Source organism: Penicillium paradoxum (assembly GCF_028828445.1).
Source record: "Penicillium paradoxum strain IBT 22861 chromosome Unknown utg000007l_segment0_segment0, whole genome shotgun sequence".
Lineage (NCBI taxonomy): Eukaryota > Fungi > Ascomycota > Eurotiomycetes > Eurotiales > Aspergillaceae > Penicillium > Penicillium paradoxum.
In genome coordinates this window covers 5,620,816-5,641,242 of record NW_026643185.1, presented here as the reverse complement: position 1 = coordinate 5,641,242, position 20,427 = coordinate 5,620,816, and the positions used below count along the sequence as shown (strand labels likewise).

Genomic DNA, 20,427 nt, shown 5'->3' with positions numbered 1-20,427 from the left:
GCAAAAATCGGATCTACTCATCAATCATCAATCACCCCCTCGTATGCACCAACCTCCCTCCAACCCAAACAGCCTTCACATTGCGATCATCACCACTCCAAACCCATTTCTCAATCTTCTCTTCCCAAGTCTCTGTTCCAAACAAATCAACATTCCCAACAGGACCAGCCTTCACAAGATCCGCACTCCCATCACCAGAAACACTTTCTAGCGGACTATCCCCAACCCCCCTAACTCCCCCAAGCCGCACCAACTGCACATCCCACAACATCCCCACCTCAAACCCACCAACCTCACCCGCCATGTCAACAACTGCAGCCCCACCCCGCGTAGCAAGGTAAAGGCTCTCAGGGACAGACAACTTCTCCCTCCCACACCCCTCGCCATCGGGATGATCCCGTTTCCATGCACCCGTATGTCCCAGTAACCGCGAGGTCAGACAAGCCTGTCTCACCGCCTCTAAGATACTAGGACTATACCCACCGCTCACATCCGTTCCCAGCCCAACGGTAATCCCTTCGTCAAGCAGTGTTCTCACGGGACAAATCCCCGATCCCAATGCGGAGTTCGACGCAGGACAGTGCGAGACTTTTGCGTCGCGTGCGCGCACAAGAGCCCGCTCCTCGGGTGAGAGATGGATCGCGTGCGCGAGAATCGTGCGCGGCGTGAGCAGGTTGTATTTGTCATAGATGCCGGCATAGCCTTCGGGGAAGAGGTCGTGGACGAGGGCGACTTCGTTCTCATTTTCTGAGATGTGGGTCTGAATGTGGAGGGGGGGCGTGTAGCTTGCTGCTAGATCGCCGAGGCTTTGGAGTGCGGGTCTGGTGCAGGAGGGTGCGAAGCGGGGGGTGACGATTGGTTTGACGAGTTTGCCTTCCGGGTCTAGGGTGTGGATGTACTCGATTGTTTGGCGCGTTGCGGTAACTGAGTCCTCGGCGTTGTGGTCGCGGTAGTAGTCTGGGCAGAAGTCTGGGTTATCCATGCAAACGCGGCCGATAAAGGCGCGCTGGCCGCGGTTGTGGCAGAGGGTTGCTAGGGCGTTTGTGGCGGGGATGTGGATTGTTGCGAAGTAGGAGGCGCATGTTGTACCGTTTGAGAGTGTGCGGGCGATTACTTGGTCGTAGATCTGCTGGGCTTTGAGAGGTGTGTTTCTGGGGTCTGTTTGGGTTTGGTGCCCTGTTTTGGTGTTTGGTTGGGATCCGAAGCCGGATTCTACTGGGAAAGTATAGGTGTCTAGCCAGTCTAGAAGAGTTGTTGAGCCGAAAAGGCCTGCATTGGGGTATTGCGGAGCGTGGATGTGGGTGTCTTTACATAGAAACGTGTTAGTATAACAGGCTCGGGTTGGAACTTTGGTCTGAGCTTCGTATGGTTGTGGTAATGCATACCAATGAATCCAGGGAAGAAAAATTCGTTTTGTTCCTCATTTGCAGTAACCACCTTCACTCTAATCTTCGAATCATAGCCATTGATGTGTCCCTGTGTCTCGACGGCGTCGATATCGACCCATCCACTCCGACTCATGAACTCAGCGAACCCATTGTCATCGTGGGCTTGCCAGTCCCAGCCTTTAATGCGGCCGTCAGCAGCAGACACCCATAATGCGCCTTGATTGCGCGACAACTCAGGCTTGGAGCTGGAATCCGGAAGAATCGATTGAATGAAGGTGCCGCGGTACACGGTATAAGCAACGTCAATTGTCGAACCCATATTGCGGGTATAATGATAATAACAAAATATGATCGGGTTGGATATAGATATATGCGGTTCTGTTTCGAGCTCCCAAGAAAGAGAAATCAGAACACAGCAATCACCAAATATAGATCTAGCCTCAAGCGTAATGCAGATGTGTAGCGTAGATTGAGAATGCAGGTCAAATGTAGATCGGAATCCACAGTGGGAATAGCAGAGACCCTCCAAACTCGCAAAGGATCAACTCAAAATCAACAAGCCAGGAAACAAAAGAGGGTCAGGGGGCCTTCATATATCTGTCTCGTTTCCTTTTTCCGGCTACCACCTGCCAATGCAAGACACCCAAGATAGCGTCGACCTAAAGGAGTAAGCGCAGTATGCGGACAAGATCAAGGTTGCTTCCACTTGATCCCAATGTTCTCAGGGCTTGGGGTGTTAGATCGAGAAGAGTGGGGTGGACGGTGGGTGGTTGGTGGGTTGGTGGGATGTCCAGAGCCTCGGCGACTGGGGAGACCGCGGGGATCGGCCATCTCCGATAACTTTACGCGGGGTTACGGTATTTGGAGCGGGTGGTTTTTGAATAGGTGTGTAATCTATGAGATAGCAGTACTGTATCGTAAAATAGCCTTGATAAGCCTGTTCGAATGTTCCAAGCCCAGATATAAACTGAAGGCATCCTGGAATTCATATGCCATAGTCTAAAGTTGGTTCCTCTTAAGATCAGAATCCGGTGGGATGAGACATACAAGGAGGTCTCATGTGTGCGCAATATATACAATGTTCAGCACCTCTCCACAGGTGTACTCCGTATGCACCCCAGTTTGTTGTTCAAACTCCGGAGGATGTGTAGATCGCTTTACTCCACTCCCCGCTACCCCGGGGGTTGATTTACGCACCAGAAAGCGGTAGAGGATGAATACCAAAAGATCAAATCCCTGGAGCATGAAGCGCGGCCTGCAATCTGATTTATATAGCTATGATTTATGCAGATGAAGCAAGTTGAATACCAAGAACACTTTTGAATCTTTGAATTGTATTATTTTCGGTAAACCGGACGATCATGTTGAATCAATCCAGCCCTCGTAAAGTAGCCTTTTTCTACCGTCATGAAAAATAAGAAAATGTTGAATGTATACACAGAAAAAGGCATCAGGATGAGCCATAAAAGAAGCAAATCAGCGCAGCATGGGTATCATAGATCTCTCCGGATCTGTCTCTATTCGGTCTCCTCGACAGGGCCGCAAGTGCAGAACAAGTTCTGGTCACCGAAAGCATCATCAACACGAGTCACCGTGGGCCAGAACTTCTTCTCCAACAGCAAGGGGAGAGGGTAAGCGGCCTGCTCACGGGTGTAAGGGCGGTCCCACTCGGCAACGAGCAGGTCGCGCTGAGTGTGGGGGGACATCTTCAGCACGTTACCCTCGCGAGGCTGGGCACCGGACTCGATCTGGCTGATCTCCTCGCGGATGGAGATCAGGGCGTCGCAGAAGCGGTCCAGCTCGGCCTTGTTCTCGGACTCGGTGGGCTCAATCATGAGGGTGTTGGCCACGGGCCAGGACATGGTCGGGGCGTGGAAGCCGTAGTCCTGGAGACGCTTGGCGATGTCGATGGCCTCGACGCCGGAGGTCTCCTTGAAGCCGCGGACGTCGAGGATGAACTCGTGTGCGCAGCGACCGTGGTCGTTGGTGTACAAGATGGGGTAGTGGGGCTTGAGGCGGGAGAGGATGTAGTTTGCGTTGAGCAAAGTGATTTTGGTGGCGTGGGTCAGACCACGTTCGCCCATCATGTTGATGTAGTTGAAGGTGATGGGCAAAATGCTGGCACTGCCCCAGGGAGCGGCAGAGATGGGAGGAGAAGAGGTGGTGCCACGCTTCGACTGCAGGTACTCACTGGTAGGGTGCGAGGGCAGGAAGGGACGCAGGTGCTCAGCCACACCAATGGGTCCGACACCGGGACCACCACCACCGTGGGGGATACAGAAGGTCTTGTGCAGGTTCAGGTGGCACACGTCGGCACCGATCTCACCGGGAGAGCAAAGACCGATCTGGGCGTTCATGTTGGCGCCGTCCATGTAGACCTGGCCACCGTGCTCGTGCACCAGGCGACAGGCCTCCTTGGCACCAGGCTCGAACACACCGAAGGTACTGGGGTAGGTGATCATGAACGCAGCGAGCTCGTCCTTGTGCTTCTCACACTTGGCCTTGAGGTCATCGAGGTCGAGGTTACCAGTCTTGGTATCGCACTTGATGGTCACAACGCGCATACCAGCCATAGCGGCACTAGCAGGGTTGGTACCGTGGGCGGAGACAGGAATCAAGCACAGGTTGCGCTTGGCATCGCCCTTGCCCTCGAAGTACTTCTTGATAACACGGAGACCGGCGAACTCACCCTGGGCACCAGAGTTGGGCTGCACAGTGACTTCGGCCATACCAGTGATATCAGCAAGCTGCTGCTCAAGGTCATCGATCATCTGAGTGTAACCCTTGGCCTGCTCGGCGGGCATGAAGGGGTGGATCTGGGAGAACTCGGGCCAAGAGATGGGGATCATTTCCGTGGTAGCGTTGAGCTTCATGGTGCAGGATCCAAGGGGAATCATGGAGTGGGCCAGGGACAGATCCTTCGACTCGAGGTGGTGGATGTAACGGAGCATCTCGGTCTCGGAGTGGTAGGTGTTGAAGACCGGGTGGGTCAGGTAGGGGGGAGGTACGCTCAAGGCTGGCGGGGACGGAGGTGAGACCCAGAGTGCCATCAACCTCAATGGCAGATGTGGACTTGTTGTGAGCAGCAAACACATTCAAAATGCCCTTCACCTCGTCGCGACCAACAGTCTCATCAAGAGAAAGGCCGACCTTGTTTCCGCCAAGTCGGCGGAGGAAGACATTGGCAGCGCGAGCTTCGGCCACAATAGCATCAGCCTCGGCAGCAGTAGGAAGCTCAATGGCCAGAGTATCAAATACAGCACCGCCATCGGTGGTGTTGGAGCGCAGAGGGACATTGTATCCCAAGCTGACAAGCTTCTCGCGCAGGAGCGAAGTCATGGACATGATACGCTGGGCGATGGACTTGAGACCAACAGGACCGTGGTAGATAGCGTACATGGCAGTCATGTTTGCAAGCAAGGCCTGAGCAGTGCAAATGTTGCTAGTAGCCTTCTCGCGGCGAATGTGCTGCTCACGAGTCTGCAGCGCCAGACGCAGAGCGCGGTTACCGAGACGATCCTTGGACACACCAACAACACGACCAGGCACCTTGCGCTTGTACTTGTCAGCACAAGCGAAGAAAGCGGCGTGGGGGCCACCGAAGCCCATAGGGACACCCAGACGCTGGGCGCTACCGAAGGCGATATCGGCACCAAACTCGCCGGGGGCCTTCAGCACGGTCAAAGCCAGCAGGTCAGTGGCCACGCTGAAAGTGCCACCCTGGCTGTGGATGGAATCACTCAGAGCCTGGAAGTCGAAGATACCACCTTCGGTATCGGGGTACTGAGCAAGGACACCAATCAAGTGGTCCTTCTGTTCCTTGACGATCTTAAAGTCATCGGCCAAGATATCTCCAATCACGAGGTTGATTCCGAATCCTTCGGCGCGGGATTGCATAACGGCAATGGTCTGAGGGTGGCAAAGGTGAGACACAACGAAGGACTTGTCGGCCTTCTTCTGCTTGGAAGTTGGCATGGTGGCGTAAGACATGGTCATGGCCTCGGCGGCGGCGGTGGCCTCATCCAACACTGAGGCATTGGCGAAGGGCATGCCGGTCAAATCAGCAGTCAGAGTCTGGAAGTTCAGCAGAGACTCCAGGCGACCCTGGCTGATCTCGGGCTGGTAGGGAGTGTAGCTGGTGTACCAGGCAGGGTTCTCGAGAACATTGCGCTGGATAACAGGAGGCACAATGGTAGGATAGTAGCCGGTTCCGATATAGGTCTTGCCAGACACATCAATCTGCTTGCGGTATGTGTCCAGAAGCTTGAGCATATCGGTTTCACCCAACCCACCCTGCACACTTGAGCGGTACAGGCTGATATCGGCGTTTGGCTCGCTGACCTTGAGGTTCTTCTTGGAGAGAATATCCTCGGGCAGGACCTGCTTCACGAAATCGTCCAAAGATGCCACTGGTGGATCAAGCACTGCGAGCATCTGTGCTGCGGCGTCTGGGGAGGGGCCAATGTGGCGTCGGGGGAAGGTATCGAGGGGCTGGAAGATATCTTGGGGGTGGGGGTCGCCATGGTCGGTCACGGAGCTAGTATACACACTACGACGGGGTGTGGACTGTAAGTTGTGCACTGCTCTCCGAGTGTTCAATGGCGACAATGAAGCTCGGGCAATTGAGGGCACGCGAACACGCGACCGCAGAGCAAGCTGGCGCCCGCCGCGGAGGGCAAACAGGGATGCCGCCATACTTAGACTGGATATTGAGGGCTTAAGGGACAGCACTCAACACATCCACAAGTCTCTCAGTAAATTGATGAGTCAAGATGAAGATGAAGAAGACAAAAGTGCCAGGTCCGTAGAAATTAATACTTATTGCCCTCGCCTCTTGCCTTTTCCCTGTCCGATGACGGAGAACCTGTCGGGAAACTCACATCGGCGATAAGAGGCTGCTTATCCGGCCAATCAGCGCAGGCACCGTTTGCCCTCGCCGCAGCGTCAGCCACCGACTGAACTCAATGCGGACCAAAAGGCCGGTTTCCCGCCGGAAAACTCGCTACTTCTACTCCACGATCTCCACAACTCCACCGAGGGGGAGCTCCGATATGCTCTTCTTGATCTTTCGGTCCGAATCCTACGGGAAATTCCATTGACCCGGCTCATGGAAATTCAAGGATTGAAACGGCCTTTGGCATTGCTATATCGCGGTTATCATACGGAGTACGGAGTATACGGCGTTAGCATTGCCCTTAAATGGTGTATCGGAATGACGCATCGCCCTCAATGACCCGCTTTCCCTGGTCCGCCTGCTTATTGCAGATCTTGAACCACACACTCATAATGATAGTAAGGATGATAACGAGGATATTGCAGCTAGTGGAACGCAGTCAGTAAATGAGCAGCTCAATCTGAGACAGGACAAGATCACATACCCGATAGCGGTATACATTCCCGGCTTGTACCCGGGCGCGTCTTGTTCCCGGAACACCAAACTACCCATGATACCACCGATGCCTGCGGCGCCAACAAGCGAAGCACTGGAGAAAGCACGCGCCCACTGGCCACGCACATTATTCGCCTGGTACGCCATGCAAGTGGGGATATTGGCATTGGCCCCAGCAACCGTGAAGAACACGCCCACGTAGCGAACAGCAGGGCTTTTGGCGAATCCCATCATTGGCAGACCGATGATGGTGAGCAAAGCGTTGAAAATCAGAATCGGCGCCCGCGTGTGGTACTTATCGCCTACCCAGGCGGTGCCGTACATGATGATTCCTGCAAATGCGTAGGGTGGTGCGGCCAAGCATTGCGATTCGCCAACGCCGAAGCCCATACCGAGGCTGAGAATGATGGGTAGGAAGTATCCAATGGCGATGGCAACAGCAGTAAGACATCTGCAGTAGACCTGGTTAGCTAGAATCGGGTCTGTTGGGAAAGGGAACGCACAAGAAGATCATTGCAAAGCCCCAGTTCTTAATGTCCAACGCAGGCTTCAAGAATTTCTTGAGAGAGAACGCCTCCATATCAGCATCATTTCGGTCTTTATTGATGCGACGAATGATGAATGCGCATTCTCGTTCGTTTAGGAAATGCCAAGACTTGTGCGCGCGGTCAGGGAAGTCGACGAAGAAGAAGAAGCACAGGATGCCAATAATCCCGGTGATCTATACATCTTGTCAGCACAGTAATTTTCTCATGGCTTCTCCGACGTTGCTTACCACTCCCTCGATGATGAAAATCCATCTCCAGCCTGCTAACCCCTGCGTTCCATCCATTTGCATCAGACCAAAGGCGAGGATGCCAGCTAACGCAGATGCGACACAGCCAATGAGATAGAAAAGGGAAAATCGCTTCTGAATGTCATCTTTGAAGCGTCAGTACTATATAATCAAGCAACAATCAATTTCTTCTGCTTACATCGAGTATACCAGCAAGATAGCAGGTAGACACATCCAGGGAAGTAACCAGCTTCCAGGAGTCCCAGAAGCACACGCGTACCAAGCAATTGCCCCCAGTCCTCAACAAATCCCATTCCCTACATGAGTTAGTACACCGGAGTCCTTATGATGAGAATGCAGCAGAGCCTTACAATCATAATCCCTGACCAAGATACAACAATCGACGATAGGAATATTGTCGGGCCCAACTTCCGAATAATGACCGTCATCAATGGTTGGAAGATGATATAGGGTACGAAGAACATCAAGACAACGATGGACTATTTTGCGATTAGTGGTCGGGTTTGGAAAAACTGTGCGATCCATGTCTTCGGACTTACATAGCGCTGGCCGATATCCAATCGCAAGTCTTCCTTCAGACTGTTGCAAATATTAGCAATACTGCACCCTTGGGAATAAGCTCGGTGCACGACTAATGGCTTACCCTGCAATGACTGCCATGCCCAGATTCGTCCGGTCCATGAGCGAGATGCAATAAGCCAATCCGGTCATGCTCACCAGACGCAGGTCAACGCGCCGAATGATTCTCTTCTGCTCTTCCGGTGTGAATTCATCATCAATCTCGTCGGTAAGACCTTTTCCCCCGATGTCCTCGATGCGGTCATCAATGGGTGATTTCTCGTCTACGGGGAGCATGGTTCCCATATTGTACACCGAGCTTCGATTGCAGGAAGGGTTAAGAGCAGAGGATATAAGAATTGGAAAGAAGACGGCAGCTAAGATAGTAGAAGGTGAACGTAAAGCTGATGATCGTTGATCAAATGTCGAGGACAAAGCCGCAGCTTTATCTCGCCAGCAGACATGGCTAACAGTGATCAAGAAGCTTATGTCCAAGCAAGGATGTATCCCAAATTGACTTCATGCATTCCAAAGCCAACCAATTACAGTCCCTCCGCAAAGGTCTCCGTTCGGTCGGTTTTCCACAATCGAGTTTTCAATATATTGATGTGCACCTAGGTACTTGGTAGGTGCCGGCCGAACAGAAACTTTTGTGGTAGAAGTGTATATCTAGAAACACCCGCCACCGATTCCAACTCGCCTATTCCGTATTGCGCAGCAGATGATTTGTAGACCCTAGAATCGAGTGGATCGATTCCCCCGCATTTTTTTCGAATATGGGTTCTTGCACCTTGACCGCAATGAGATATTTCTCTAACCCAAGACACATTGGCCACATTCCCTCGGCTATTGCGCTCTCCATTGACCTTTCGCGTTCGAGATCGTCGTAGGCAGATAGAATCAGTCTAAATTAGGCGAACGCATCGCGGCCAGGGGTCAAATTGGGTTATTTCCGGAGTTGCCGCGTGAATATGCCTGCTCTTAACATAAAATCAAAATACCTGGATTACTATGACAGAGGCCCTAATAAGCAAAGTACCCAAGTTCGATGGCCTCATGGACAACAGGCTGATAAAATGAAGCCTTTCATGTAGCATGAAACTAGACATCGCTAGAATTGAGGGTCGTTGACAGTCTTGAAGTTATTCCCACCGTACAAATCTCCATACTCTCCCAGTTCCAGGTGGTTGCAGCCCATACTGATTGTACCCTCCACTGACTCCAGCGTAGCACTGTATTTTCACCTTGGGATCTGGATTCAGCTCGCCCCCGTGCCCTTCCTGTCTAAGTTTTCTGAAGGTTTTCTGCTGGAAATCCTGGCCCAAATTACGCTATTGGAGGAGATAATATAGATGCGGGAGGCGTTGCGGCTACGGGAGATAGTGCGATTGCGGAGAAGGATGCGATTGCGGAGGACAATGCGACTGCGGAGATTTGTGTTGTGTACTCCGTAGGGGGGAATAGCTTTGCTGAAAGGGCTGTGTATAGTTCTCCCCATCAAATATATATTTCTTTTTGTTTGTTCCCAGCAACTCTTACGATCAAAATATCAGTTAGATAGGCAATTGGCAGTATCACTCAAAATATAGATCTAGTACTCCGTATATACCCTCTGTTGGCCTGAATGACAGCCTGAAAACTCGGGTGTGGATATCCGAACGGAGACCTCTGCGGAGCAACGGCCCCGGGCCCCCGCTCAGGGTAATCCGGGGATTAGAGACACAATCCGGGGATCGGAGGCATAATGCGGGATTAGAGGCATAATCTGGGGGCTAGAGGCACTGAATGCGGGGGAAGTCCACTTGGCAGCTTTGACTTTCCACTTGATTCCCCATTTAGTGGCTTGGAGACGTCGTTGGTGGGACTAGGGCTGATCGCTCTCGATATTCATTTGTTGATCTACTGCCAAGGTTGCTTGGTTTTTTTGCTCTCGTGTTTAGTCTGAGCACTGGTGCTTGTTTATTCTTCTTGGAGCAGGCACTCCCGATCTCCCAACTTCCATACTCGGAATGGGGGCATTCTGTTCACATCATGTCGGAGTATGTATGTTCTCCGGACTCCGTACTTCAAGGTCAATCTATCGCATTTGTCAGCTCTCGCAGTCTAGACTTCCAGCCATCTCGTTCCAAGAGTTCTGTATCTATACGGAAGTGTTCAATCTTCGCCTCTTGATATCCCGGAATTCGAGCCTTGAATAGGAAATGTCGAAACTACCTATCATCTGCCTACTTAGGCTAGACTAACTTCGCAATTGACAACGTGACTCTGGCGTTCCGCCGTCATCTTCGAATGTAGATGGTGACTTCATCATCTCATGTAAAGGCCTTTCTTGTACTCCGTACTTTCTTTTCACTCTCGGGGTCTTAACTACTCCGTACTCCGTTCATGTGGCTGGTTGAGTCCCCGGAGATATGTACTCCGAGGGAAACTTAAGGATCTCATGTCCATTAGTACGTCCCTAACACGCTTTATCGACTCGTGATCTTGTCTTGGCACTATAATACGGAGCTAACAGCGATCAAGCCCGGAGTTTATAGTGGATAATGTATAAAGTATAGGTAACTCCACTATCTCGATTAAATTGGCTGGTTATTACCTAGTTCAATGCGCCGTAACTTGGTTCCTCCTCGTATCCTTCATCCTCTTCCAATAAAAGTCTTTCATGCTCCTCGTCCGCCCGATCTTGCTCTCTCGGTTGTTTCACGGACACGAAAACAAAGACCACGAGGGAGGACCCGACAATGAATCCCACGCCCGCCAAGACAGCATTGATGGGAATTGGGTTTCCGCCAAAAGTATGATGCGTCAATGTATCGAGACCATATTGGGAGAAGTTTGCGATCCCCGAGAGACAGATGATGGCACCGTAAACTCGGCCAAAAGTGGCGAACCCGAACACTTTGGTCGTATAGTCACTAGGTCAAGGGTCAATATCTCTGCCGAATATGAGAGTGATTTGGTCACAAACGTACGACATGGCCGAATAGTAAAGTGGCCGGAGTAAGACAAAAAGCAACACGGTGAGGTATCCAGCCCAAACTGCCGGAATGGAATTCAGCACGCCGATAACCGTGGTGAAAACCACAATAAGCCCAAGCATCATAGGCACACTGAGACGATCAAGGAGAAACCCTATCCCAGGCGTGAACAAGACACCCCCGACCGGCAGCGCGACGTCAAAAAAGGCACCGATCTTATCTGCCTCCTCGATCGACCCAAGCATATACGCATATTGTGAGCGAATCGTCGCAATGAAATAGTTCATTCGCACCATCTGCAATATAGTCATCAGCGTGATCAGGACAAACCAAGGCGTGGCCATCTGCTTATGCGCTGGGAGACCGTGCAATACACCCCAGACCCAACTTGTCTGTTGGCGATCCTCTTCTCGCTCTGCACGTATTTGACGCTCGTCTTTATTGCCGAGCACCGCATCGATCTCGCAGATCTGCTTCCTTCTTAGCTCCGCCCTCTTCTTTCGTACTCGATTTAGTTCCGACCTGGTCTCTATCTCGTCATCGGAGTCGTGGACGTCGTGCATGGCATCTTCTGCCTCTTCTATTTTGTTTGCCAATTGCAGAGTTGACACATAATCGTGCGCCGGCATGATAGTCATCAGTGCGATGAGGATCCCCACTGGGACTATCAGATAGCATAGGAAGAACTTGTGCAGAGCGAACGATCTGCCTGACGCCTCATAAATAAGTCGGTAGAAGAGGAAGACAGCAGCAGAGGCGTCAAATGCACCAGTCACTAGAGCGACAATTGACCCTGCATGTTTAGGAAATGCGTTCGCGATTTGGAACGAGGGAACAAACAGAAAGGTGCCAGCTAGAGCGAGTAAGAAGTTCCCCGCGATATAGCCATCGAAGCCAGAATTCCGAAACGCCAGCGCCATGATGACAGCGCCAATAGCAAGCAGTACGCTGCCGATGAGCCAGCAAACGCGTGACCCGCACCGATCGAGGATCGTGCCGACCGGAAGAGCAGAGACATTGGCAGTTATCGAAGCGATGGTGAAAAACAGATTAAGTCTGGCGTTGGTCAGTGACACGCATAGCTTGTACGGGGTTGATTTGGAAAAATACATACCTGAGATCTTGTCGCGCACACAGTTCCAGGCCTTCGTTTATCTCAGCAGGTGTGCAGCGCTCATGATACACACCTTCCTCGACCAAAATAGGCTTGAGCGCAGCGAACCCAAACACGATCCCCGACGCGGCCCAGCACACGAGCACCGTGACGACGACCTGAACTGAAGGCCTGGTGTCAGCATTCTGTCCTACCTTGGATTGGAAATCACGTACTTATTCTCTTTGCAGGGGAATGTTTGTATGCTGGTGTCCCAGGTCGTAATTCTGCGACCGGGATAGCCTCGTTCGGAGGCTGAAGGACATCGTAGCTGATCTTGCGGCGTATGGAACGAATGTCGTAGTCGTCAACCAAGTCTGGTTCGGGTTCACGATCAACACCGTCGATGGAAGACACGTGTTGCACCAGAGACATGGCGATGGGTCGAATTGGAGAGGAAGTTGGTCTTATCGTGTAAACAACTTTCCCAGTCCTGTCGCCCCAAGGCACATGTATCATGCAGGGTACATGTGCATGCATGCGATATTTATATGTACTCCGTACAGATTAATCATGTGTGATTCTAGACTCATCGGCGCCTAGTAGCTTTGTACAGACATGTATAGATACTGTCGTGAATGAAATCCTCCAAGAGCTCCATGATCAGAAGGCATCGCACCTGACCCTGTGGGTTTGCCACAGCTAAGGCAACTTGAATTATATACTCCGTACATAGATTGAAGTGCTTTCCGATCGAAGCTAGGGATGTCTGCGTGTAAATAGTACAAATCTTCAAGATAGCTGTTTGCCACCCCTGATTCGCCTGGTTTCACCTATATTGCCGACGCCACTCGGTCCAAAGCTCCCAATGGTTTTGTTACTGGCTTTTTGATTTCGTAACATTTTCATATTCCGAAGAGCAATACGGGGTATGATTAGTTTGCTTATATAGCTTATGTGTATACCTAAACAGAAAGATCAGTCATTCCTCAGAAAGAGGAAAATTGAAGTCTATACATGAAGCATCTGATCCCTTAGGAAGTGACTAAAACCACAATATACTATCCCTGGAGAGATTAAGACGGACAAAAAGAGAAAGAAACGTATTCTCTATCACAGCCAAATTATTCATTATGGGTCTTCATGCCATCAATCAAAAAAGCGAGCAAAGTGGCAAAAAGCTAAGTCTGAAAAAGGTGAGCCTGAGCAATCGGGCCGAAGAAATCTCACCAACTGTTTGTACAATACCCCTATCTCAAGCATTTGAAGCTGGTGGTGCTTTCCTTTTAATTGTCCTCCATTCCATCGTCAGCGCAGGCACAATCATCAGACAAGACACCGCGACGGTGACAATGAAAGAGTGCTGAAGACCATTGTTGTACAAAATAAGAACCTCAGTCAGCTTGCTAGCTGGCACCACACTCGAAAGCTCCGTTGCACCAGATCTCAGGACCCTGGCCACATCAATGCCCTGAATATGAGATAGGTTTGCGCCCAGATAATTCTGAAACTGCGACTGAGAGATAGCAATAAACACAGCACCACCGAGAGACTGCGAGAAGAACATGAGCGAGATGCCAATGGGTACTTCGTTCATTGGAAGAATGGTCTGCGCCGCTAGAGAGGGCTGTTGCATCCCTGTTCCGATACCGATACCGAACAGCACCTGGTAGCCTATCCAGGCGGCGTGGTTAGTATCCAGCTCGAAGGTTGTCATCAACCCTGCGCCCGTCGACATCAAAATCGCCCCGACGAACATCCACGGAACATAATACCCCGTTGCGGTAATGATGCTGCCAGACATGATGGCTCCAACAACGAGGGCAAGTACCATTGGAATTGTATCAATGCCGGATTTCACAGCCGAGGTACCGCGCACACCTTGGAACCAGAGGGGAAGTGTATACAGCATGGAGATCATCCCGCCACCCACACACATGGAGAAGACGACTCCGCTGGTGATACTGCGCTGTTTGAAGATGTGAGGTGGTACTGTTGCGTCCTTCTTGAGCCAAATCTGCACAGCGATGAAGGCGATTATCAAGATACCTGAGATCACGAACAGGGCGATAATACGTCCGTTGCCCCACTTGTAAGCTGTACCGCCCCATTGCAAAGCAAGCAGGAAGCATATGACAGAAGGCAGGAAAACGACGGTGCCGAGCGGGTCGAGCCGAAGGATATGCTGCTTCCAAGTGCACGTTTTGGGTGTGTATGGCACGGCCAGGAAGAAAAACAGCACGACCATGGTAAAGCCGCCGATGGGTAGATTGATATAGAAGCACCAGCGCCATGACACCTTATCTGTGAAAGCACCACCCATCAAAGGTCCAACAATTGAAGAAATTCCGAATGTTGAGCCCATCAGTCCGACGAAGATGGGCCGTTTGGCCAGGGGCACGATCTGTGCGATTATCACAGTCGCGCCGGAGAAGATGCCTGCCGAACCGATTCCTGCTATAGCGCGCCCGACAATGAACGCGTTGGAGGTAGGAGCGCCTCCACAGACTGCAGACCCGACTTCGAAGATTAGGACTGCGATCAAGAAGATCGTCTTGGTCGAGTAGAATGTGTAAACCTTGCCCCAGGATAGCTGGGTGGCGCAACTTGTTAGAAGATATGCACTAGCATACCAACTGATGTCTTCGAGAGCATTGAATTGTGTTGCGATCTGGGGAACTGCTGTAGCAATGATGGTGCGATCCTATAGTGTTGAAAAAGTCATCAGTCCGATTCCATGTGGGTGGTAGGGAACTTATGCGGCGCATACCAATGCAACCAGAAACATGGCCAATATAATAGAACTGATGATAGCTACCAGCCGGATCCCCTTTGGAAGATTGGTTCCATCTTGCTTGACCTCGGAGAGCTTCTCGGTGGTCTTCGAGTCCTGGTCCGAGGGCTCGTCGAGCGAGTTGTTGTCTATCGATGGAGACATGGGGTTTTCGACAAATATTATGGGAAATAAGATATGCTGTTCTTCCAGTGACACTTTGCCTTTACGTATAGAAAATGAAAGGGGCACATTTATAGATAATTTGATGTGCTGGTGATCGTGTAGAATCTCGGGGGCTAGAATAACGCTCGGCGCCGAATCAAGTTCAATTCGGCGCCGACGCGACAGAAAGTATAGACCACACCGAATCCTTTCCTTCTCTATTCCTCTGTATCCGAGCGAAGCTCTTATTATGATACCTACCTAGCTCGGTAGATCGATATTCCAAATAATTGTTATTGTCTCCACCGCCGCCGCTGGACTCAGATGCGAAGTCAGACCAAAGCCTACCATTTGGCTATTGGGTTTAATTGGGAGCTGCGTCACATCGCCTACTTCTTCGAGAAATATCTTAGGCCACTAGTTGCAATCAGGATTTTCGTCGTGCGTCGTTTGATCTTCTTAGGCCTGGACGTAGTTTCGGGATCCTGACTTATCGCCCGGCGAGTAAGGATGTTGCTGTCCATCGTCCTTTCGGTTGTGATCAAGCTCTAGGTTGAGAGAACAGGGTTTATCATGCCAACGGCAGTTATCGTAACTGTTGTTTCAGAATTTATATCAAATATCCCTAGGGATAGGGCTCTAGTAAGCTAAGGACTTGGATGCTATTGAGATCCACCCACGCATCGGACGCTGTGGATTCGCAGAACATTCACCAGTTTGTGACACCCCACTCATACCTTCAAACAAAGGTATTCTTATAGAATTTGAAACTCCCCATTTTGGTAAGGTAAGTGGGATAAACCCTCTCAGCGAGCCTCTAGAGTGCAATTGGATAGCGCATGCGACTTGCCAGTTCCCAAACAGAGATCTCCAATTTCTACACTACAATGCTTATGCACACCACTGCTACAAAATATCGTTTGTTATCGCAAGGCTGCGAGTCCCGCCAGATACTTATTCTTTTTAAATGGCATACTTCAACCTGAAATCTAGATGCAATTTATAGTGGACTTTGTATACGGTGGAGCCTTCTGTATGGAGTGTGGATAAAGAAACACATGTAGTGGCTCAAGCGGCTTCTGATTCGCTAGGTGCCGTTTTAAATAGAATATGACGACCTCTCGAGATCCGGCAAAGATGTACATCGGTGTTGTCAATCTTGTTCTATGTTTGACTACCTTGATATGTCCCTCGCACACGTTTTTGTCATATACCAGACAATTCACATACATGAAGGCATTACCTACAGGCCCACGTTTCTTCATGCGGGGAGATTACTTTGGCGGTTCCATGGATCCTAAAAAGGAACATGGCACAACAGAAACATGGCCTTCAACTGTTATATTATGTATGCAAGCAGTTGGTGAGGGATATTTGAATGAAATCTCGCAAGAAGCATCCCAAGTACTTCAAAAGCGACATGCTACATAGTAATATCCGTCTGAAAAACAGATGTTGTAGGAAGTGCATGTCGCCAAGAGTTAATATAAAAATGCCCTGAATAGAGCCATGACGTATGGGGACGCCGATGACGTAGGGCCCGTTATATGCCAACTGCCATGGCTGCGTGACCACTCTTTATTTTACCTGTTCCGAGTATATTATTGTGTTCTCTGCATAGCGTTGCCTCGAGTTGAACTCATTTATCTTTGAAATTTGAAGCGTGAATAACCAGCGAAAAACGGAGTTGCAGTGGATACAACCGCTCGCCAGGAGTACATGTGTTCGCAGCCCACCAAATACAAACAACATGGCCAACATCTCGATTAGCGCCCCCGGTTTGAACAGCGGCGGGCTTCTTTACAACAATGGCAACAATAACGCGCGACTATGTGTCACGGCCGAGTCCGAGGACTTCGATATGGAGATCATCAAGAGCTGGCAAGATGAAGGATTCGATGTCCTCTACCTCCCTTACAACGGCGGTGGAAAAGACTATGCTCGCCGATTGCAGTCCGTAAAGGAAGGTCTTGGTGTCGGTGAGAACTATGGCGTGGTAGGTATGTACAGAACTCTCCATAAGCACCACACACCCCGAGCAGTGAGCTGACTTGTCCGATTCCCAGCCTATGGTGATGCAGCGGACTATTGTCTCGAATATTATATCAATTCCGTCAACGCTAGTCGGCTCTGCGCTCTTGTTGCCTACTACCCTAGCCTGATCCCCGACACACGCTCACGCTTCCCGCTTTCCCTCCAAGTCCTTGTGCACTTGGCGGGTGATACCGTGGATGTTCTTGTTCAGCCCGTCGCACTCGGATTACAAGGGAAGAAGCGCCGCCAGACGAGGCCGATCCACGCTGGTATTGGGACAGGAGAACGTTTGGATCTAGCATACCCCGCCTTTACATATGATAATGCTGTTCCCGGCTTTGCGGAAACGGACTTGGAAGAATATGATCATCTGTCGGCGAGCCTAGCCTGGTCGCGAACTTTGAAGGTTTTGCGAAAGGGCTATTCTAGGGATCCGGATTTGGAGCCACGACTGGAACAGCATGTGGAGGGTAAGTTGAAACTCGAAAGGAAAATCCAAGTGACGGCAGGCTCATATTTCTTTGTTAGGCAAGTTTTTCTCGTCCAACATCAGGAAGACAATGGACGGGTATGTCCAGCACAAGATCCCCAGCGTGACTTATACGCCCACAATAAGCGGTGGCATTGGTAAAAAGGCTCTGCGCCATTTCTATGAGCATTACTTCATTGGCAAACTGCCCCCGTCCATGCGCCTGCGGCTGCTATCCCGTACCACCGGACCCGATCGCATTGTGGATGAGCTGTACGTCAATTACGAACACACACAGGAGGTTCCGTGGATGCTACCGGGCGTCCCACCGACAAACAAACGAGTTGAGATCATCCTCGTGAGTATTGTGAGTATGCGCGCTGGGCGTTTGTACTCCGAGCACGTATACTGGGATCAGGCCAGTGTCCTTGTGCAAGTCGGCCTTTTAGACCCCAAGCTGCTGCCCGAGGGCCTCCAAGGTGTTGATCGTCTGCCGGTTGTCGGACGCGAAGCTGCTCGGCGCATTCTTCATGAAGACACGGAGGTGGAACAAGAAGATTACCATAACAAGATGATTCGTCGGGCGCGTGCGCGCGCGAGAAGAAATCAAAACCAGAGCTCTCGGGCGTCACTGGCCGGAGAGGAGTCTGGTGCTGACCTGAAGAGTGAAGCGGAGCAGTCGTTGCCTGATAGAAGCCGCAATAAGGGCAAGTCGGTTCAAAAGTCGAAGCCTGCAAGTCTCCAACGGACGGCCACTGAAGCGGGTGAACACGAGGATGACGATGGTGCTGAGACTGAGACGAAGTCTAGCACCAAAGCTAAGTCTGTTGGAGATCGGGCTGCTTACGTTGAGGACGGTGGTGATGATAGCGCCGAGAACGGATCTAAGCAGACTTGACTGCTCACGTATACTTCCCTTTGCCATGATGACCATGAAGATGTTGCCAAAGACTTTGCCTCCTTACCTCTGGAAGAGGGTGAGTTAAACATTCATCCGGACAAATTGAGTTGGGTGTATTCCTTCAGTGTTTTGGACGACTTTTTCTTGGTTATGAGTGATGTTGTACCCGTTGATCTGTTTTGTTTAGCCTTAATCCTTCTGGCCCTTCTGGACATCATGATGAATATGACATGTATTTTTGAACAGTTACAGCAATTAAGTTGACACAGATATAAAAAGCATTAACAACAGCTAATTGCTTGTTGGGGAGTTGAGCGATGCCGCTTTTGTCTAGTCGTACTTTTAACGCTGACGTTGATCCTTGTCATTCACCCGCTTGAAGGTCGGCAACCTCTTCCAAACCCGAAGCCAAGAGATCAACAAAGCGTACATACATCAGGTCATGCCCGGAGACGTCCTGCGACGCAATCCGACTTTGCCCCTCGTCTGAATGGCACGCCATTCTCGTTTCCAATCAGGCCGCAAACCCCAAGGTCATCCTGGCTTCCCCCTCAAAGAGGTGCATGTAACAGGCCCATTTTCCTTTCTTAATCCGACATCGGCACACTACGCCCTCATCCGAGATCCCACACGAGATCCAAACACAGAACCATCGAAGGAGTATCATGTTATCCCGCAGGTCGAGCGTCTCTGGCGATCCCGCGACAACAGAAAAGGCCGACATGCCGTTCAGGTCGATACCAAGGTCTCCCCTCATGAAACTGGAATTATGCCACCAGAGTCTACACGTTCCGTCTCGGCTGTAGCCAAGGGTCTTCTTCGGATGGCGACCTACGCCCCTTACTGGGATGTATCATACCTGGTAGCCACATCATTCACCTTCGGATCCGCAATCTGGATCCTCAATGCATTTTTCGCGTGGTTGCCGCACGCAGCCCCCAAGACGAAGTTCCATAATGAATCACTTATCGCTGGCGGCGTAACGGGGCTCCTTGGAGGACTTGTTTTTGAAATCGGCAGTGTGTTACTGCTTCTTGAGGCTATCAATACCAATAATACCGGGTGCTTTGGCTGGGCGCTTGAGGCGGTCGTTTCGAGGCCTAGCGAGGATGGTGTGCATCAACGTGGAATGACCGAGCTCAAGCCGAGTGTGTCGGAATGTGAACATCACCATGCGAATCGGAGATCATTTCTCCGGATGAAGCATCCTCGAGGTGATACCCGAGCTGAATCTCGGCTCGATGAGCATGGCTACGTGACTTATTCGCCGGATGGCAGGTCCTTCCGATGGATTCCGTCGATGAAAGAAGTGCGGACACACTATATTCATGAATTGGGCTTTCTAGCTTCTTTGATCGAGTTTGTTAGTGCAACAATCTTCTGGGTTGCGACTATCAGTGGAGCGCCTGGGATCTTTAATCACATGAGTCAGGGTCTTACTGATGGTATCTACTGGATCCCTCAGATTGTTGGTGGAACTGGGTTTATTTTAAGCGGACTTCTGTTTACCCTTGAGACACAGACCAAATGGTATATTCCTGCTTGGCATGTTCTAGGCTGGCATGTTGGGGTCTGGAATTTGATTGGCGGTATTGGCTTTACTCTTTGCGGTGCACTAGGGCCGGCTAGCAATGACTCTCGTTTCGCCTATCAGTCAACACTGGCTACTTTTTGGGGCTCTGTGGCCTTCATGATTGGATCTATGATTCAATGGTATGAGAGTTTGCAGAAGTACCCGGTTGAAAAGAAGTGAAGGTCAATTTATATCATGGTATGCTAGAAAGTCATAAGGTTTCTCAACATAAATCATTGCATGTACTCATTGACTTGTATTCACCCAGACCCGCATGACTGTAGGAACAGATAGGACATCTCTTCTTGCT

At 50.7% G+C, this 20,427-nt stretch overlaps 7 protein-coding genes across 7 annotated transcripts; 2 read left to right on the top strand and 5 right to left on the bottom strand.

The window, feature by feature from the left end:
- Nucleotides 1-31: 31 nt before the first annotated feature.
- N7457_009589 (uncharacterized protein) lies at nt 32-1,707 on the bottom strand (the record flags this gene model as incomplete). The annotated part of the gene is made up of 2 exons (XM_057180632.1): nt 32-1,305; nt 1,386-1,707. The coding sequence occupies 2 exons, from the start codon at nt 1,705-1,707 to the stop codon at nt 32-34; spliced, it is 1,596 nt and encodes a 531-aa protein (XP_057029018.1).
- A 1,198-nt stretch (nt 1,708-2,905) lies between these two features.
- N7457_009588 (glycine decarboxylase subunit P) lies at nt 2,906-6,083 on the bottom strand (the record flags this gene model as incomplete). The annotated part of the gene is made up of 2 exons (XM_057180631.1): nt 2,906-4,404; nt 4,427-6,083. The coding sequence occupies 2 exons, from the start codon at nt 6,081-6,083 to the stop codon at nt 2,906-2,908; spliced, it is 3,156 nt and encodes a 1,051-aa protein (XP_057029017.1).
- A 500-nt stretch (nt 6,084-6,583) lies between these two features.
- N7457_009587 (putative phthalate transporter) lies at nt 6,584-8,437 on the bottom strand (the record flags this gene model as incomplete). The annotated part of the gene is made up of 8 exons (XM_057180630.1): nt 6,584-6,707; nt 6,767-7,228; nt 7,281-7,498; nt 7,553-7,698; nt 7,752-7,869; nt 7,924-8,052; nt 8,113-8,152; nt 8,217-8,437. The coding sequence occupies 8 exons, from the start codon at nt 8,435-8,437 to the stop codon at nt 6,584-6,586; spliced, it is 1,458 nt and encodes a 485-aa protein (XP_057029016.1).
- A 2,290-nt stretch (nt 8,438-10,727) lies between these two features.
- On the bottom strand, nt 10,728-12,637 carry N7457_009586 (putative MFS transporter; the record flags this gene model as incomplete). The annotated part of the gene is made up of 4 exons (XM_057180629.1): nt 10,728-11,046; nt 11,104-12,165; nt 12,224-12,386; nt 12,439-12,637. The coding sequence occupies 4 exons, from the start codon at nt 12,635-12,637 to the stop codon at nt 10,728-10,730; spliced, it is 1,743 nt and encodes a 580-aa protein (XP_057029015.1).
- Nucleotides 12,638-13,457: 820 nt separating this feature from the next.
- Nucleotides 13,458-15,140, bottom strand: N7457_009585 (MDR family MFS transporter; the record flags this gene model as incomplete). Its single annotated transcript, XM_057180628.1, has 2 exons — nt 13,458-14,906; nt 14,973-15,140. The coding sequence occupies 2 exons, from the start codon at nt 15,138-15,140 to the stop codon at nt 13,458-13,460; spliced, it is 1,617 nt and encodes a 538-aa protein (XP_057029014.1).
- A 1,750-nt stretch (nt 15,141-16,890) lies between these two features.
- Nucleotides 16,891-18,541, top strand: N7457_009584 (dienelactone hydrolase; the record flags this gene model as incomplete). The annotated part of the gene is made up of 3 exons (XM_057180627.1): nt 16,891-17,140; nt 17,207-17,644; nt 17,703-18,541. The coding sequence occupies 3 exons, from the start codon at nt 16,891-16,893 to the stop codon at nt 18,539-18,541; spliced, it is 1,527 nt and encodes a 508-aa protein (XP_057029013.1).
- Nucleotides 18,542-19,034: 493 nt separating this feature from the next.
- Nucleotides 19,035-20,297, top strand: N7457_009583 (uncharacterized protein; the record flags this gene model as incomplete). The annotated part of the gene is made up of 1 exon (XM_057180626.1): nt 19,035-20,297. One exon carries the CDS (start codon nt 19,035-19,037, stop codon nt 20,295-20,297), a length of 1,263 nt encoding a protein of 420 aa, XP_057029012.1.
- Nucleotides 20,298-20,427: the final 130 nt, after the last annotated feature.